General features: G+C 39.5%; 1 protein-coding gene across 1 annotated transcript in view; it reads left to right on the forward strand.

Annotated features, from left to right (window-relative positions):
- The window catches only part of LOC140185156 (A disintegrin and metalloproteinase with thrombospondin motifs 15-like), a 58506-nt gene extending 42947 nt beyond the window's left edge, over nt 1–15559 (forward strand). The window contains exons 5-9 of the mRNA XM_072238545.1: nt 1019–1302; nt 5984–6161; nt 9680–9855; nt 11266–11441; nt 13337–15559. Of these exons, the coding sequence (XP_072094646.1) occupies nt 1019–1302; nt 5984–6161; nt 9680–9855; nt 11266–11441; nt 13337–14123 (1601 nt within the window). The 3' untranslated portion in view covers nt 14124–15559. The remainder of the gene's footprint in view (nt 1–1018; nt 1303–5983; nt 6162–9679; nt 9856–11265; nt 11442–13336) is intronic.
- Nucleotides 15560–16224: the final 665 nt, after the last annotated feature.

The raw sequence follows: 16224 nt of genomic DNA on the forward strand, positions 1-16224 counted from the left end.
AGGTGGATTGGTAAGCAGAGGGCACTGATTGAAAATGATCAGTAAAACAAGTCAGGGATGAGAGAGGAGAATGGGGGGAGAGGGGGGAAGAGGGAGAGAGGGAGAAAGAAAAAATATGAGAATGGAGATAGTCCATATGAGATAAAGTGGGCTAATTCCTGGGTGAGAGGGTTGGGTAGCATGACTGGGTCAATATTAAGGCGTTTCCACTCAGTGGGAGAACCACCAACAAAGGGGTACAGTCAGAAGATTAGGAGGTGTTCAAGGACTCTCAGTGTTATTTATTTATTTATTTGCACAGTCTTTGTTTACGTATGTGTGGTTTTTTCCATAAATTATATTGTATTTCTTTATTTTCCTGTAAATTCTCATAAGAAAATGAATCTCAAGGTGGTATATGGTCACATATACTGTACGTACTTGGATGATAAATTTAGTTTGACTTTCACTTTGAATTCAAAGTAAAGGAGTGCAGAAACTTCTCCTTGCAGAGGGTGGTGAACTTCCAGAATCCTGCCTGATTCTGGAGAGTAGTTCATTGGGGGTATTTTCAAAAGACCAGTGAACTGAAGGCGTAAGGGGAATGGGACAGAAGCGATGAAGCCTGGGGAACAGCCATGATCATGTTAAATATTAAGGCAGACATGATGGGCTGATTGGCCTTTTCCCATTACCATCTTGTTATGTTCTTGTGTTCCATAGACACATCTAACTTTTATATGTTACTTACCCAAAGGATGCATGTGCCACGTTATTGTATGGTTGGTGTAATGGTTGTAAAGGTTATGGGGAGAAAGCATGAGAATGGGTTGAGAAGGTTAATAAATTAGCTATGATGGAGTGTTGGAGTGCTTGATGGGCTGAATAGCCTAATTCTGCTCCTATGTCTAATGGTCTTATGGGAATCGGATAATTGATGTTTTGGATCGAGCCTCTCAATCAAGACAAAACATATTTTGATTTGATTGTACTGACCTATATCAATGGAGCCTCAGTTGCTAATTTCTTCTGTCCACAGGTGACTGCCTTTTGGATGAGCCAATGAAACCTATCACATTACCCAACAACCTACCTGGTGAGAGCTACAACTTGAACAGGCAGTGTGAACTGGCATTTGGGGTTAACTCGAAGCCATGCCCATACATGCAGCCTTGCCTGAAACTGTGGTGTACAGGGAGAGCCCAAGGGCAGCTGGTGTGCCAGACGAGACACTTCCCATGGGCAGATGGAACACGCTGTGGAGATGGGAAATTCTGTATGAAGGGCACTTGTGTGCCAATGCATGATGTGACAAAGCACAAGGTAATATCTGTGACTCAAAACCATCACCTTGGTGCCTCTCAAAATCAATTTTGTCATTGTGTATATTTAAAGCAAAGATTGATAAGTTCTTGACTAATCAGGGTATCAAAGGTTATGGGGAGAAGGCAGGAGAATGGTGTTGAAAGGGATAATAAATCAGCCAGTGGACTAATTCTGCTCCTATGTCTTTTGGACTTATGGTTAAAGAATGGAGTAGTTTGTTTTCTAGTTACAATCAGTTAAGATTACATGGTATATCTTGTTTGTTTCCCATCTAAATATAATAATTTTTTAATGTGTGGATTATATTGAATCAGTCGCAGCATGGCTGGTTTATCATTTACCCACAAGCATTCATTGGCTTCATTTTACCAACAATGTTTCTGTTCACTCAGAAGTAACATTCAATAATGCATTGTGATTTTAGTTGGCTGGAAGCATAATCATTAACTTTGCGTCACTGAACTGTTATCCTTAGTGTTGTAGATATATCAAAATAACTGCATAAGTTTGTTACTTTTTTTTTGAAATGAATCACACCAGAAATTCTGTCAAATGGAGAACTTACGTTTGAAGTATATGTCCGTGCCTGGTCTGAATGTCAAGTTATGAATGTCAAAAAGCAGTTAGCCAAATCAAATAGATTCTAACAAATTCTACTTTAATGAGTATGATAATCTATCAAGTATCTGACAACTCAAAGTATCAACTTAGGCCTAGATTAAAAAATACATTTAATATATTTCTTATTGTAGATTATAATTTTTATGTATTATGTATTGCACTGTATAGCTGCTGCAAACCAACAAATTTCACAACCTATGTCAGTGATATTAAACCTGAGTCTGATTCTGAAACCCATTCTGTAAAGATCTGCAAGTTTCCCACAGAGATATTCTTCAATTATGTGAAGAAAAAAAGGATGACAGGAGTGAAGGTAGGACTGATTAGAGATAAAGGTGGGAAGATGTGCCTGGAGGCTGTGGAAGTAAGCGAGGTCCTCAATGAATACTTCTCTTCGGTATTCACCAATGAGAGGGAACTTGATGATGGTGAGGACAATATGAGTGAAGTTGCTGATATTAAGGGAGAGGAGATGTTGGAGTTGTTAAAATACATTAGGACAGATAAGTCCCCGGGGCCTGACGAAATATTCCCCAAGCTGCTCCACGAGGCGAGAGAAGAGATTGCTGAGCCTCTGGCTAGGATCTTTATGTCCTCGTTCTCCACGGGAATGGTACCGGAGGATTGGACGGAGGCGAATGTTGTTCCCTTGTTCAAAAAAGGTAGTAGGGATAGTCCGGGTAATTATAGACCAGTGAGCCTTACGTCTGTGGTGGGAAAGCTGTTGGAAAAGATTCTTAGAGATAGGATCTATAAACATTTAGAGAATCATGGTCTGATCAGGGACAGTCAGCATGGCTTTGAGAAAGGGCAGATCGTGTCTAACAAGCCTGATAGAGTTCTTTGAGGAGGTGACCAGGCATATAGATGAGGGTAGTGCAGTGGATGTGATCTATATGGATTTTAGTAAGGCATTTGACAAGGTTCCACACGGTAGGCTTATTCAGAAAGTTAGAAGGCATGGGATCCAAGGAAGTTTGGCCAGGTGGATTCAGAATTGGCTTGCCTGCAGAAGGCAGAGGGTGGTGGTGGAGGGAGTACATTCAGATTGGAGGATTCTGACTAGTGGTGTCCCACAAGGATCTGTTCTGGGACCTCTACTTTTCGTGATTTTTATTAACGACCTGGATGTAGGGGTAGAAGGGTGGGTTGGCAAGTTTGCAGATGACACAAAGGTTGGTGGTGTTGTAGATAGTGTAGAGGATTGTCAAAGATTGCAGAGAGACATTGATAGGGTGCAGAAGTGGGCTGAGAAGTGGCAGATGGAGTTCAACCCGGAGAAGTGTGATGTGGTACACTTTGGAAGGACAAACTCCAAGGCAGAGTACAAAATAAATGGCAGGATACTTGGTAGTGTGGAGGAGCAGAGGGATCTCGGGGTACATGTCCACAGATCCCTGAAAGTTGCCTCACAGGTGGATAGGGTAGTTAAGAAAGCTTATGGGGTGTTAGCTTTCATAAGTCGAGGGATACAGTTTAAGAGTCGCGATGTAATGATGCAGCTCTATAAAACTCTGGTTAGGCCACACTTGGAGTATTGTGTCCAGTTCTGGTCACCTCACTATAGGAAGGATGTAGAAGCATTGGAAAGGGTACAGAGGAGATTTACCAGGATGCTGCCTGGTTTAGAAAGTATGCATTATGATCAGAGATTAAGGGAGCTAGGGCTTTACTCTTTGGAGAGAAGGAGGATGAGAGGAGACATGATAGAGATGTATAAGATAATAAGAGGAATAGATAGAGTGGATAGCCAGTGCCCCTTCCCGAGGGCACCACTGCTCAGTACAAGAGGACATGGCTTTAAAGTAAGGGGTGGGAAGTTCAAGGGGGATATCAGAGGAAGGTTTTTTACTCAGAGAATGGTTGGTGCGTGGAATGCACTGCCTGAGTCAGTGGTGGAGGCAGATACACTAGTGAAGTTTAAGAGACTACTAGACAGGTATATGGAGGAACTTAAAGTGGGGGGTTATATGGGAGGCAGGGTTTGAGGGTCGGCACAACATTGTGGGCCGAAAGGCCTGTACTGTGCTGTACTATTCTATGTTCTATATATTTGAGGTGTGTGAACCCTCAGACTTGTGCATCGGCTGTTCAGAAGCAGTTCTTCTGTAAAACAGTTACAAAGCAATGTCAGGAAACATCGTCAGGCGTGATTTGCTTTATCTTGCATTGTTGCTCTCACAAAATAATAACTGTGATGTAATGGATGAAGATGGACGAAGACAAACAACAAGATTTAATTATGCTGGCTACTTTACCGAATGCAAATAGTATTAGATCGATTACTATTTTAAAATAACAGCTCCACAGCTGCCTGTAACAAAGAATTCTGCAGATTCACCACTGCTACAGTTCTGCAGACTTTTGGCTGTCTTGCTTGTTTCTGTCTCTCCAGGTAATCCCAGGCAGCCTCGATGATGTTCCAATCAGGGCTCTATGGAGGCCATACCATCTGAAACAATATAAAAAATCTAGGGTGCCTAAGACTTTTGCACAGTACTGTAGTTCAAGAGAAACCAATAACTGAATGCAGAATAAAGTGTTACAGTTACGGAGAAAATGCAGTGCAGGCAGAAAATGAAGCTATTATATTGTGAGGTCAAGCATATCCTATCATACAAAAAGTTTTGTGTCTATCTGATGGGAAGGGGCATAAGAGAAAAAGTCCAGGGTGAATGAGATCTTTGATTATGGTACCTACTTTACCAAATCAGCAATAAGTGTAGACAGAGTCCACGGAGGAGAGGCTAGTTTCCATGATGTGCTGAGCTGTGTCCACAACTCTCTGCAGTCTCTTGTGATGTTGGGCAGAGCCGTCGCCATAACAAGCCATGAAGCATCTGGATAAGATTTTGTGGGATAGCAACGAAATATAAGTGGATAATTATGACCCAGCACAATTTTCTTCATCCAAGATATGGCTTGTGTTATAGAAATAAAAAAAATCTTACTTAGTATAACAGCACAACGTTATACTGCATGAATTACAAAGAAGCATATGGCTCTCCTGGTTTGCAAAGATTGCTACTTATAGATAATGAAATTGAAATCAATAAACTTTATGGTCAACAGAACAGTCTTCAATTAGATTAGATTAGCTTTACACTTCACATGTACATTAAAACTTTGAAGCATGCAGTGAAATGCGTTGCTTGTGTCAATGACTAACAGAATCAGAATCAGGTTTAATATCACCAGCACATGTCGTGAAATTTGTTAACTTTGTGACAGCAGTGCAATGCAATACATAACAAAAATAGAAAAATAACTAAATTACAGTAAGTATATATGTATATTACATGGTTTAATTAAAATAAGTAGTGCAAAAAAGAAACAAATTAAAAAAAGTATTGAGGGAGCATTCAGTGATTCAATGTCCATTCAGAAATCGGGTGGCAGAGGAGAAGAAGCTGTTCCTGAATCACTGAGTGTGTGCCTTCAAGCTTCTGTACCTCCTTCCTGATGGTGACAGTGAGAAAAGGGCATGCTCTGTGTGGTGGGGTTCCTTAATAATGGAAGCTGTCTTTCTGAGGCACCACTCTTACTACTTTAGATTCATTTTCTTGCATGCATTGACAGTAGAACAAAGAAATTCAATAGAATCAGTGAAAAAATACAGAAAAACAAAGACAAAAGCAACCAATGTGCAAATTCAAAAAGCACATAAATAAATAAATTAATAAAAAAATAAATACCAGTTAAATAAATAACTTGCTAAATAAGCAATCAAATAAATAAACAGCCAAATAAAAAAAAAATACTGAGACCATGAGTTGTGGAGTCCCTGAAAGTGAGCCCATAGGTTGCGGAATCAGTTCAGAGTTGAGGTGAGTGAAGTTATCCACGCTGGTTCAAGAGCCTGATGGTTGAAGGATAATAACTGTTCCTCAACCTGATGGTGTGGGACCTAAGGCTCACTTACAGCTGGGTTTCATTTAATGTTAATGGTATCATGGAGACTTTATTATTTTGTAATATTGGCACCAAGTACATTGTATGTGATACAGGCATGGCATAAAGGGCTGGCACCTGTACAAATGATCTCTATCTGTTGCAGGTGGATGGAAGATGGGGAAAATGGGGTCCTTATGGATCATGTTCACGTACATGTGGAGGTGGTGTGCAGCTTGCCAAGAGAGAGTGCAACAAACCAGTCCCGGCCAATGGAGGACGATATTGTGAAGGGATCCGTGTCAAATACCGTTCATGCAATTTGGAGCCATGCCCTGACAATGGTAAGACATTTATTGAAGCCACATTGTGTTATTTATCCAGCTTTGAACAACAGATGTATTTTGTGCTGTCTGTTTATTGGGGCCATCCCATTACATACATTCTGTAACGCACAGTTTATCGTAAAGTAAGGAATAAAATAGGACCGTTAAAACTGATGATTTACCATCTGGTTTCCTCAAGAGATCTAACACATCATCATTACCTTGTTTTCTCATCTCTCATCAACTCCTTCCTTTCTGATTTGACACAGACTACCTTTCAAGGAATAGAGTGCTCTCATCCTTCTGTTACTGAGAACCCATCCCTTTTTCCGGCACTTTGCTGGCTGCATTTTCCAGCAATCAGTTTTGGTTGTTTCAGGGTTGATTTTGAAGTGATTTGAATTTTTATATTGAAAAGCAACACACACAAAATACTGGAGGAACTCAGCAGGTCAAGCAGTATCTATGGAAATGAATAAAGAGTCGAAGTTTCAGGCTGAGACCCTTCTTCAGGACTGAAGAGCAAGGGAATGATGCCAGAATAAAGTATGTGGGGGGAGGGTAAGGAGATGACCTAGAAGGTGATAGGTGAAGCTATGTGTGTGGGAAAGGTAAAGGGTTGGAGAAGAAGGAATCTGATAGGAGAGGAGAAGGATTGGGTAACTAGGGGTAAGTGATAGGCAGATAAAAAGAGGTAAAAGACCAGAGTGGGGAACAGAAGAAGAGGGGAGGGGAAGGGAAAAAAAATCCTTACCGGAAGGAGAAATCGATATTCATGACATCAGGTTGGAGGCTACCCAGAAAGAAAAGGGGTTGCTCTTCCACCATGAGCGTGACCCTATCTTGGGACAAGAGGAAGCCATGAACCGACATATCAAAATGGAAATGTGTTGCCAAGTGGTTAAGGCATCAGTCTAGTGATCTGAAGGTCGCTAGTTCGAGCCTCAGCTGAGGCAGCGTGTTGTGTCCTTGAGCAAGACACTTAACCACACATTGCTCTGCGACAACACCGGTGCCAAGCTGTAAGGGTCCTAGTGCCCTTCCCTTGGACAACATCGGTGGCGTGGAGAGGAGAGACTTGCAGCATGGGCAACTGCTGGTCTTCCATACAACCTGATCAAAATGGAAATGGGAATTAAAATGTTTAGCCACTGGAAAGTTCCACTTTGTATTGAAAAGTTATAGATTGTTAATATTGATGGCAATTTCACCCAGAGAGGCAAATAATGAGGCACCCAGTTGAGGAAAACATACACAATTCTGAAGCAGGATGAAGGAGTTTTATTGAAACCAGTTTGTAACCAGCTTAACCTGAACAAAAAAAGTTCTTGAAAGTGGTAGTGCTCTTCATGTGAAGTAATTAATACTTCATTTGTGAAAGAAAATGCAAAGAGTGTTCTTTATAATGTTGAATTTTGAACTTTGCGCTTACAAAAATGTTTTGTAAAGTCTGAGATTTAATCCCCAAATCACTATCCTTTTTAAATAAGGGGAAACAGATGTTATACATTCAAAGCAGTCATATGCTCAGAAGATTTGTTCAATGAAACAGCAATACTTTCCCTGACTCTGTTCAATATTTTCATAAGTGGCACAGATGTTCGCTTTAGTCATTACTGAGACATACAGTATATTCACCGCAGTGATGCCAGGGACCGTGAAATAGGGCCAGAGTGGATTCACTCAATTAAATTTGTAACAATTGAAGAATAATGCCTATTTTACCTTACAGTACTGTGCAAAAGTTTTATGCACGTGTAACAAAAACTCTGTAAAGTGAAGATTCTTTCAAAAATAATGAAATGAAAGGTTTCTAAATATTAAGGAAATACTATAAGCAGTAAAAAACTAAATCAAATCAATATTTGGTGTGACCACCCTTTACCTTTAAATCTACATTAATTCTCTTTGGTACACTGTTGTGTAGTTTAATAAGAAAATCGGCTGGTAGGTTGTTCCAAGCACCTTGGAGAACTTACCATAGTTCTTCTGCAGACTTTGGCTGTCTCACTTGCTTCTGTCTCAACAGACAGCCTTGATGATGTTGAGATCAGGGGTCTGTGGAGGCCATACCACCTGAATCCATATAAAAAATATAGGGTGGCTAGGACTTTTGCACAGTACTGCACTCACCACAGTGATGCCAGGAACACGGAGATAGGACCAGAGTGGATTCACTCTATTAAATTCATATCAGTTGAAGAATAATGTCTATTTTATCTATTAATAATGGAGAATTTCTCGAGTACAAAAATTATGTTTAATTACATTGTTGAAAGGAATCACTCAAAATGATGGACAGATTTGTAAGAGTAAAGCAGAAACTGATTCATCAGAAAATCCCCAAAAGTTTCATGTTACATTTACTCCTTTGTCCACAAGACTATAAGATATAGGAACTGAATCAGGCTATTCGGCCCATCGGGTTTCCATCATGGCTACTCTATTATCCATCTCTATCCTATTCACCTTGCCTCTGCGTGTAACCTTTGACATCCTGATTAATCAAGAACCCATAAATCTCCACCATATACCCAATGACGTGGCTTCTAACAGCCCCTTGTGGCAATGAATTCCACAGATTCACCACACATTGGAGTATATAAAAACATCTGAATAGTAAAAATTTGACCATTTTATTTTAATTTCTTTGTTTGTATGCTCTGAATTGTCATTGGAAGTTATAGAATTTAGCAGGTCTAGAAACACCATTCATTACCCGTCATTGGTAAGAATTTGTAAGTCAGAGTCCAAAGATGGAAAATTTGTTGACAGAGTAAATCTAGTTATAGAACTGCTGAGGTCACAGGTAATAAAACTACAAAAGCAGGAATTTGCAACAAAAACAGAACTGTTGGAAAGAGAAGCAAGTCAACATTTCATGTTGAAGACCCTTCCTCCTGATGAAAATGTTGACTGGTTCCTCTTTTCACAGGTAAGTCTATAAGACATGGGAGCAGAATTAAGCTATTATTTGGCTTACTAATGGCCTAATTATTAGGCCAAATAATAGCAGAATCAGGCAATTCAATAACAGAGCAAACTCCATGGACTGAATGGCCTACTTTTGCTCCTACATGTTATAGTCCTGTGGCCTATGGTAATTGTTCATTGAATTTTCCAGTAATTATGGTATAGTTGCTTCTGTATTTTCTAGAACCCTTTTAGTTTTCCATAGCAGGTATCACATCACATGAACCTGGCTATTTTATGTTAATTGTTACCAATGAAATTTTGCTATCTCTAGTCTGGGTATGAGACGACCACAAAAGCTTTTTCATAGGGTCTTTTCTTTGATTTCTCAACATTTCTTCTTTAACTTTGCTCTTGTGACGTTTAGTAAAATGGACATAAGCAATAAGTTTTATGCCTCATTCTTGACTTTGGAAGCACATTTGTATCACAGAAACCTCAAGATCCAATATAGTCAAGGGTGAAGGAACAGTCTTGCCACACTACAGGTATGATGATTAGTTATGGTTAATCCCCTCTGATTGCTGTTTTTGTTTTTATTTATATTTCCATTCAAACTACAGGTAAAAGTTTCAGGGAGGAGCAGTGTGAATCCTTCAATGGTTACAATGTCAATACCAATAGACTTGCCCCATCTGTTGTGTGGGTTCCAAAATACTCAGGAGTATCTTTGAGGGACAAATGCAAGCTTGTGTGCAGAGCAAATGGAACTGGATACTTCTATGTTCTTGCACCCAAGGTAAGCATAATATTGTACTGAGCTCTTCGGGCTTGTGCGGGATGCTGGAGAGCATTGGGCTGTGAGGTTTTTAGAGCACCTGAATTGTTTAATGAGAGTTTTTAATCATTTAGTTCCTTGTGTTTTTCTCAAGTGACTCGCTCTTTAGAATGCAGACTCCAGGTGCTTTCTTTTTAAACTTGTTAAGTTTATTGCTTGTATGAAATAGGCAATCAAGGTCTTTTGATCATGATTGTTCTTAGCAAATTTTTCTACAGAGGTGATTTTCCCTTGCCTTCTTCTGAGCAGTGTCTTTACAAGACGGGTGACCACAGCCATTATCAATACTCTTCAGAGATTGTCTGCCTGGTGTCAGTGGTTGCATAACCAAGACTTGTGATATGCACCAGCTACTCATACAACCATCTACCACTTGTTCCCATGGCTTCACATGACCATGATCAGGGACTAAGCAGGTGCTACACCTTACCGAGGCTAGCAGAGGCGAGGAGCACTTTGCACCTCATTTGGTAGAGACATATCTCCACCCCATCACTCGAGAACATATATAGCTGTCCAAATATCTTTTAAATGTTGTTTTGTTTCTTCCTCTATCTCCTTAAATATATTCAATGCTTTAGCCTCCAGAGCACTCTGTGGTAGAGAATCTGGCATTCATCTTATTTGGGTAAAGGCATTTCTCCTCATCTCAATCTTGTCTTATTCCATATTCTGTGAGTGTGACTCAATGGTCTGGAACGTTTCGTTCATGTTTCCAGTGTCTACAGGTGTTTGATTTTCATTTCCCTTTACAGTGGAAATACACACCATCCTCACTTTAAAACATCCTACTTTTCTGCCATCCCTGGTGGAAATCTGTTTCATCATCTGCTCCTTCCACACAGTGGAATGTTTCAGAATGAGTGCTGAACTTTGACTGCACTGCACAGAGATTGATGTGAGTTCTGGTTCCCTACATCGAAAGGGATACCGAGTCATGGCAGAGAAGTTTTACAAAATGTTAAGCAGAATTGAGAGGATGAAAGAGCATCCTAAATTATTATGTCCTTCCAAACTGTTTGTCCCACTCCCATCAGGGAGGAGGCTACATAGTGTCTATGCCAGGACCACCAGACTCAAAAACAGCTACTTTCCTCAAACAGCAAGGCTGATCAACATCTCCACCCAACATTTTATTATTTCCTGTCAGTCACCTCATATACAGCCTTGTGTTACTTTATGGACATACAATCAATCTATGTATATTAGCTATCTTATGTATTTATTTTTATTGTGCTTCAATTTTGTTATTGTGTTCTTAATCTTCTATTTATTTTGTACTGCATGGGATCTGGAGTAACAATTATTTTGTTCTCCTTTATACTGGTGTACTGGAGATGACATTAAACAATCTTGATCTTGAACCTCCAGGTAGTGGATGGAACTCCATGCATGCCAGACACTTCAGCCGTGTGTGTCCAAGGCAAGTGTATAAAAGCTGGTTGTGATGGAAGACTGGGCTCCAAGAAGAAATTTGACAAGTGTGGAATATGTGGAGGCGATCACAAAAGCTGCAAGAAAGTTTCAGGCTTATTCACAAAGCCCATGTATGTTTCTCCTTTTTCCTTTCATTTATACTTAATTGTTATTAATATAGTATTATTTCACTTTAATACCATTAAAGACAATTATAATTTGAGAGTTAACTAATGCTACATGCTGATAAATTGGATTAGTTTAGATAGGTATTTTTGGTTGTCAAGGACACAGTGGGGTCAAAGGTCCTGTGTCCGTAGTGTTTGACCCTATGTCTCTTATACAAGTTCAAAGATAATTTCTCATTTTCATACACAAGTAGAAATATAATGTCAACACCATTACATTTTAATAGTGACAAAATGCCTTTTAATCTTTAAGAAAACACCCAATAAGTGAAACTCTTTTGTAAATGGAGCAAAATTAGTGCAGCTTTGTGGAGACTCGAGATGTTCAAGCAATCACCCTGTTATGTTGTTATGTTGTAGATAACATAGAGGTGTCCATTGTTATAGCACCATATACAGTTAGGCTACTCTGAGGAAAACACTGAATGGGATCAAAGAGCTGAAACAAGGAGAGGGAGCCACAAGAGGGATCATAAAGTCAACATCATTATATTTTCATAGTGAAAAATGCCTATCAACCTTTAAGGAAATACCCAATAAATGAAACTTCTCTGAAGGTGAACTAGACTAGAACAAGTGAACGGTGAAAATGGAGCAATGTTGGTGCAGCTCTGTACAGACTTTAGCTATACAAACAATCACCTAGTCATGTTGTAGATAACGTTGATGTGTCCATTGTTATAGCACTGATAAATAGTTAGAGTACTCTGGGAAAGACACTGGATGGGATCAAAGTTTTGAAACAAGGAGAGGGGAGAAGATTGAGAGCTGTGTTCACTTACTCTGGTCAACACGTAGAGTAGGAGTTGAGGGACTGTGAGCAATTTTCTCATTTGGCAAGGTCACATGATCAAAGCTGGAAACAAAATTAAGCTGCAGAGCCTCACAATTCAGAAAACAATGGACCACTTTTGAAAAATTCCATCGATTGGGATATAGAAAGCTCAGGCTTGTAACATAGAACATAGAACACTACCACTCAGTACAGGCCCTTCAATCCACAATGTTGTGCTGACCTTTTAACCTACTCTGAGATTAATCTAACCCTTCCCTCCTACATAACCCTCCTTTTTTCTATCATCCATGTTTTTTAAATGTCCCTAATGTATCCGGCTCTACCACCACCCCTGGCGGGAATTTCCATTCTTCAACCACTCTCTGTGTAAATAACTTACCTTTGATGTCCCTTCCAATCACTTTAAAATTATGCTCCTTCATATAAGGATGCTTCCAATGGTGGGGAGGTCTAGAACCAGAGGACACAGCCTATAGAAGCATTTCCATTAAGAACAGAGATGAGGATAAATTTTAGCCAGAGAGTGGTGAATCTGTGGAATTTGTTGCCACAGGCAGCTGTGGAGGCCAAGTCATTGGGAATTTTTAAGGCAGATGTTGACAGGTTCTTGATTGATCAGAACATGAAGGGATATGGGGAGAAAGCAGGAGTTGGGGCTGAGAGAAAAATGAATCAGCCATGATGAAACGGCAGAGCAGACTCAGTGGGTCAAGTGGGCCAATTCTGCTCCTATATCTTACGGTCCTATAACAGTGACTATACTTCAAGAAATCAATTGGTTGAAAAGGTCTTTGAGACATTAAGTTATACCCCTCATACTAGCCATTTCCACCTTGAGAAAAAGTCTATGGCTATCTACTCAATGTATGCCTGTAATCATATTGCACGCCTCTATCAAGTCACCTCTCATCCTCTTTCTCTCTAAAGAGAAAAGGAAGGTCTGGGATTATGAAAGGTGGAATAAAGAATTCGTGAAGAGAAGAGATTCTCAAATAATATTATTTACCATAATTACAGTATTAAAGCTGTTTTCTTTCAACAGACATGGATATAATTATATTGTGACGATTCCAGTCGGAGCCACCAGTATAGATATCAAGCAAAGAGGATACCGAGGCATGACTAATGATGACAACTATCTGGCTGTTAAGAATGAACATGGAAAGTACATACTCAATGGTCACTATATTGTTTCTGCGGTCGAACGGGACATTGTCATAAAGGGAAGCCTGCTGCGGTATAGTGGGACAGCAACTTCTGTTGAAAGCCTTCAAGCCTTTAGACCCATCCAAGAACCATTGGTTATTGAAGTCCTATCAGTTGGAAAAATGACCCCCCCTCGAGTCCGCTACTCCTTCTACCTACCCAAGGACAATAGGGAAGATAAATCTTTGCATAGTCCTCATAAAAAAGACACAAAAGGAGTCTCATTGAACAATGAAAGTTTGAGCAAATTCAATAAAATAAACTTGCGGCAACCAGACTATAAGAGGCCTATTTATAAATGGGTAGTGAGAAACTGGTCTGAGTGTTCTGTTTCATGTGGAAATGGGTTGCAGCACAGATCTGTTGAGTGTGAAGACAATCTCGGAAAAATAGCATTTGACTGTGACACCACCCAGAAACCAGAAGTCATCCGGCAATGTGGAGATCCCTGCCCGGTGTGGGAGATCGGTGGCTGGTCACCATGCTCAAAGACCTGCGGCAAAGGATTCAAGAGACGTTTAATCAAATGTAAGGCTGATACTGGCCACGCGTTACCCAGGGAACACTGCAGTATAAGGAAGAAGCCACAAGAGCTGGACTTTTGCACTGTTAGACCTTGCTGAAAACCCTCAGTGGATATTATTTCAGATAGCATAGTCTTTAGTAATGGCAGGTGATCAGTGATTTAAAGTGATGGCTATATCTGTTACGCCTGAACCCAAATGGAATATTAAAACCAACAACTGCTTCACATTGGGAAACATGGAGATCTGTGATGTATAATTAGGAATGAAATTACCTAAAATTTACATGTTGAAGTCTACCTCTGGCATTTGTATGTTGGCGTTAAACTGATTTGGTGACTTCATTGACCTTGTACTAATGTAAGAAGTGATGACTGCCTATTGGACACTTACACAATGCAGTTTGTCACCAAGTTAGAAGCAGTCAAAGATTTCTATGGTTTGATGATGTTTTTTTTCCACCATTGAGCGTTTAACAATAATACAGGGACCAGTGTAGGTGCAACTGCAATAAATGTAATGCAGGGATGTCCTAATGTGATATATTAATAGGTCAATGGTAATAGGTGACCATTCTTAACTTCAGAGATGTGGAAGTGAGTTCATTTGTAAACAGGGAATTTAATATGCTTTTTTAAAATAAAATATATTAGGAAGATAAAACTTGTTTGTGAAACCAATAGAATATTTTACCCAGTAATACTATTGTGTGACATGTAATGTGACATTTGGTCAGGTTTAACTGATGTCACCATTGCAACATTTTACACTAGATCCTAACTCTATTTTTTAAAAAGGTGTTAGGCTTTTGCTAAAGTCAGGTTAAACACTGCAGACGTTATGTCTGAGGTGAGCATTATAGTATCTGGTAGCTGAACCTGTTCGCAAAATGATCTCTTCTGACAATCTCTTAGTAAACTATGTTTTATATATAATAATTTATTCTGATAGGGACAATATTACATGGTGCATCAATCATTTTCTGTATGCTGGCAACATTATTTATTGTGTGTATTAGGTTCCAAAAACCATCAATGTAAAACCAAACTGACAATTCAAGTCATTTTTTGTGTGGTGAGATTATAACTATGAAGTGATACATTTTGTCCATGTTTGCACATTTTATACCTTGCCTGCAAACATTTGTGATAATTCTAGAAATATATTTGTTACATGAAGAAACAATTCATACAAATGTTTCATCCAAGAAAAGGTTCAAATTCTTAGTATTTCACTAAAGTTGAAAGCCACTTGCATCGATGGTTGTTAAATCTTCTCTTTGTATTGTGCAGTACTTTTTTTTTAAAGAAAATATCATTTATACCAGACTCTGTAACCCTTTCACTTGTGTTCTGGTTGGGAGGGACTGCAGTTACTGCTCTTCCATCTAAAAGATGGTTCATATGTTATTGGGGTTTATATTACTCTTTTGCATTTTTTAATTGCAAAGGGCATAAATAGCGTTTATTGGCTGTTATGTATACCATGTATACATCTGTTTAATTGTGCACAATAAAACCATAACTATCTATGAACTGCTGGTCATTTTATTGATAGTGACATATAGAAAGGTTTATCCTAATGAGGAGTCTCAGCCCGAAACATTGACTGTTTATTCCCCTCATAGATGCCACCCGACCTGCTTAGTTCCTTCAGCATTTTGTGTGTGTGTTGCTCTGGATTCCCAACATCTGCAGAATCTCGTGTTTAAGCTTAGGGTTAGCTTCATGAGACAAAATGTGGGGGATTTGTGTCCAGCTGGATGATCTGACATGCAATTAGTGCCAAGAGTGAAAGGGAATTTTGCCACTAAATTATTTAAAGACATCTCATCCAATACTGTCAAGTGGATTAGTTCACAGTGTCCCTTATCACACAGAATACACTCAGCGGGCACTTTGTTAGGTACCTCCTGCACCTAGTAAAGTGGTCACCAAGTGTATGCCTGTGGTCTTCTGCTGACATAGCCCATCTACTCTAAGGTTCAACATGCTGTGCATTAAGAGATGCTCTTCCGTATGCTGCTGTTGTAATGTGTGATTATTTGAGTTACTGTCACCTTCCTATCAGCTCAAACCCGTCTGGCTATTCTCCTCTGACCACTCTCATTAACAAGGCACTTTTCCCCCCACAAAATTGACACTGAATGGATATTTTTTGTATCATTCTCTGTAAGCTGTGTTGTGCATGAAAATCCTAG

Source organism: Mobula birostris, chromosome 20 (genome assembly GCF_030028105.1).
Source record: "Mobula birostris isolate sMobBir1 chromosome 20, sMobBir1.hap1, whole genome shotgun sequence".
In the NCBI taxonomy this organism is placed as follows: Eukaryota; Metazoa; Chordata; class Chondrichthyes; order Myliobatiformes; family Myliobatidae; genus Mobula; species Mobula birostris.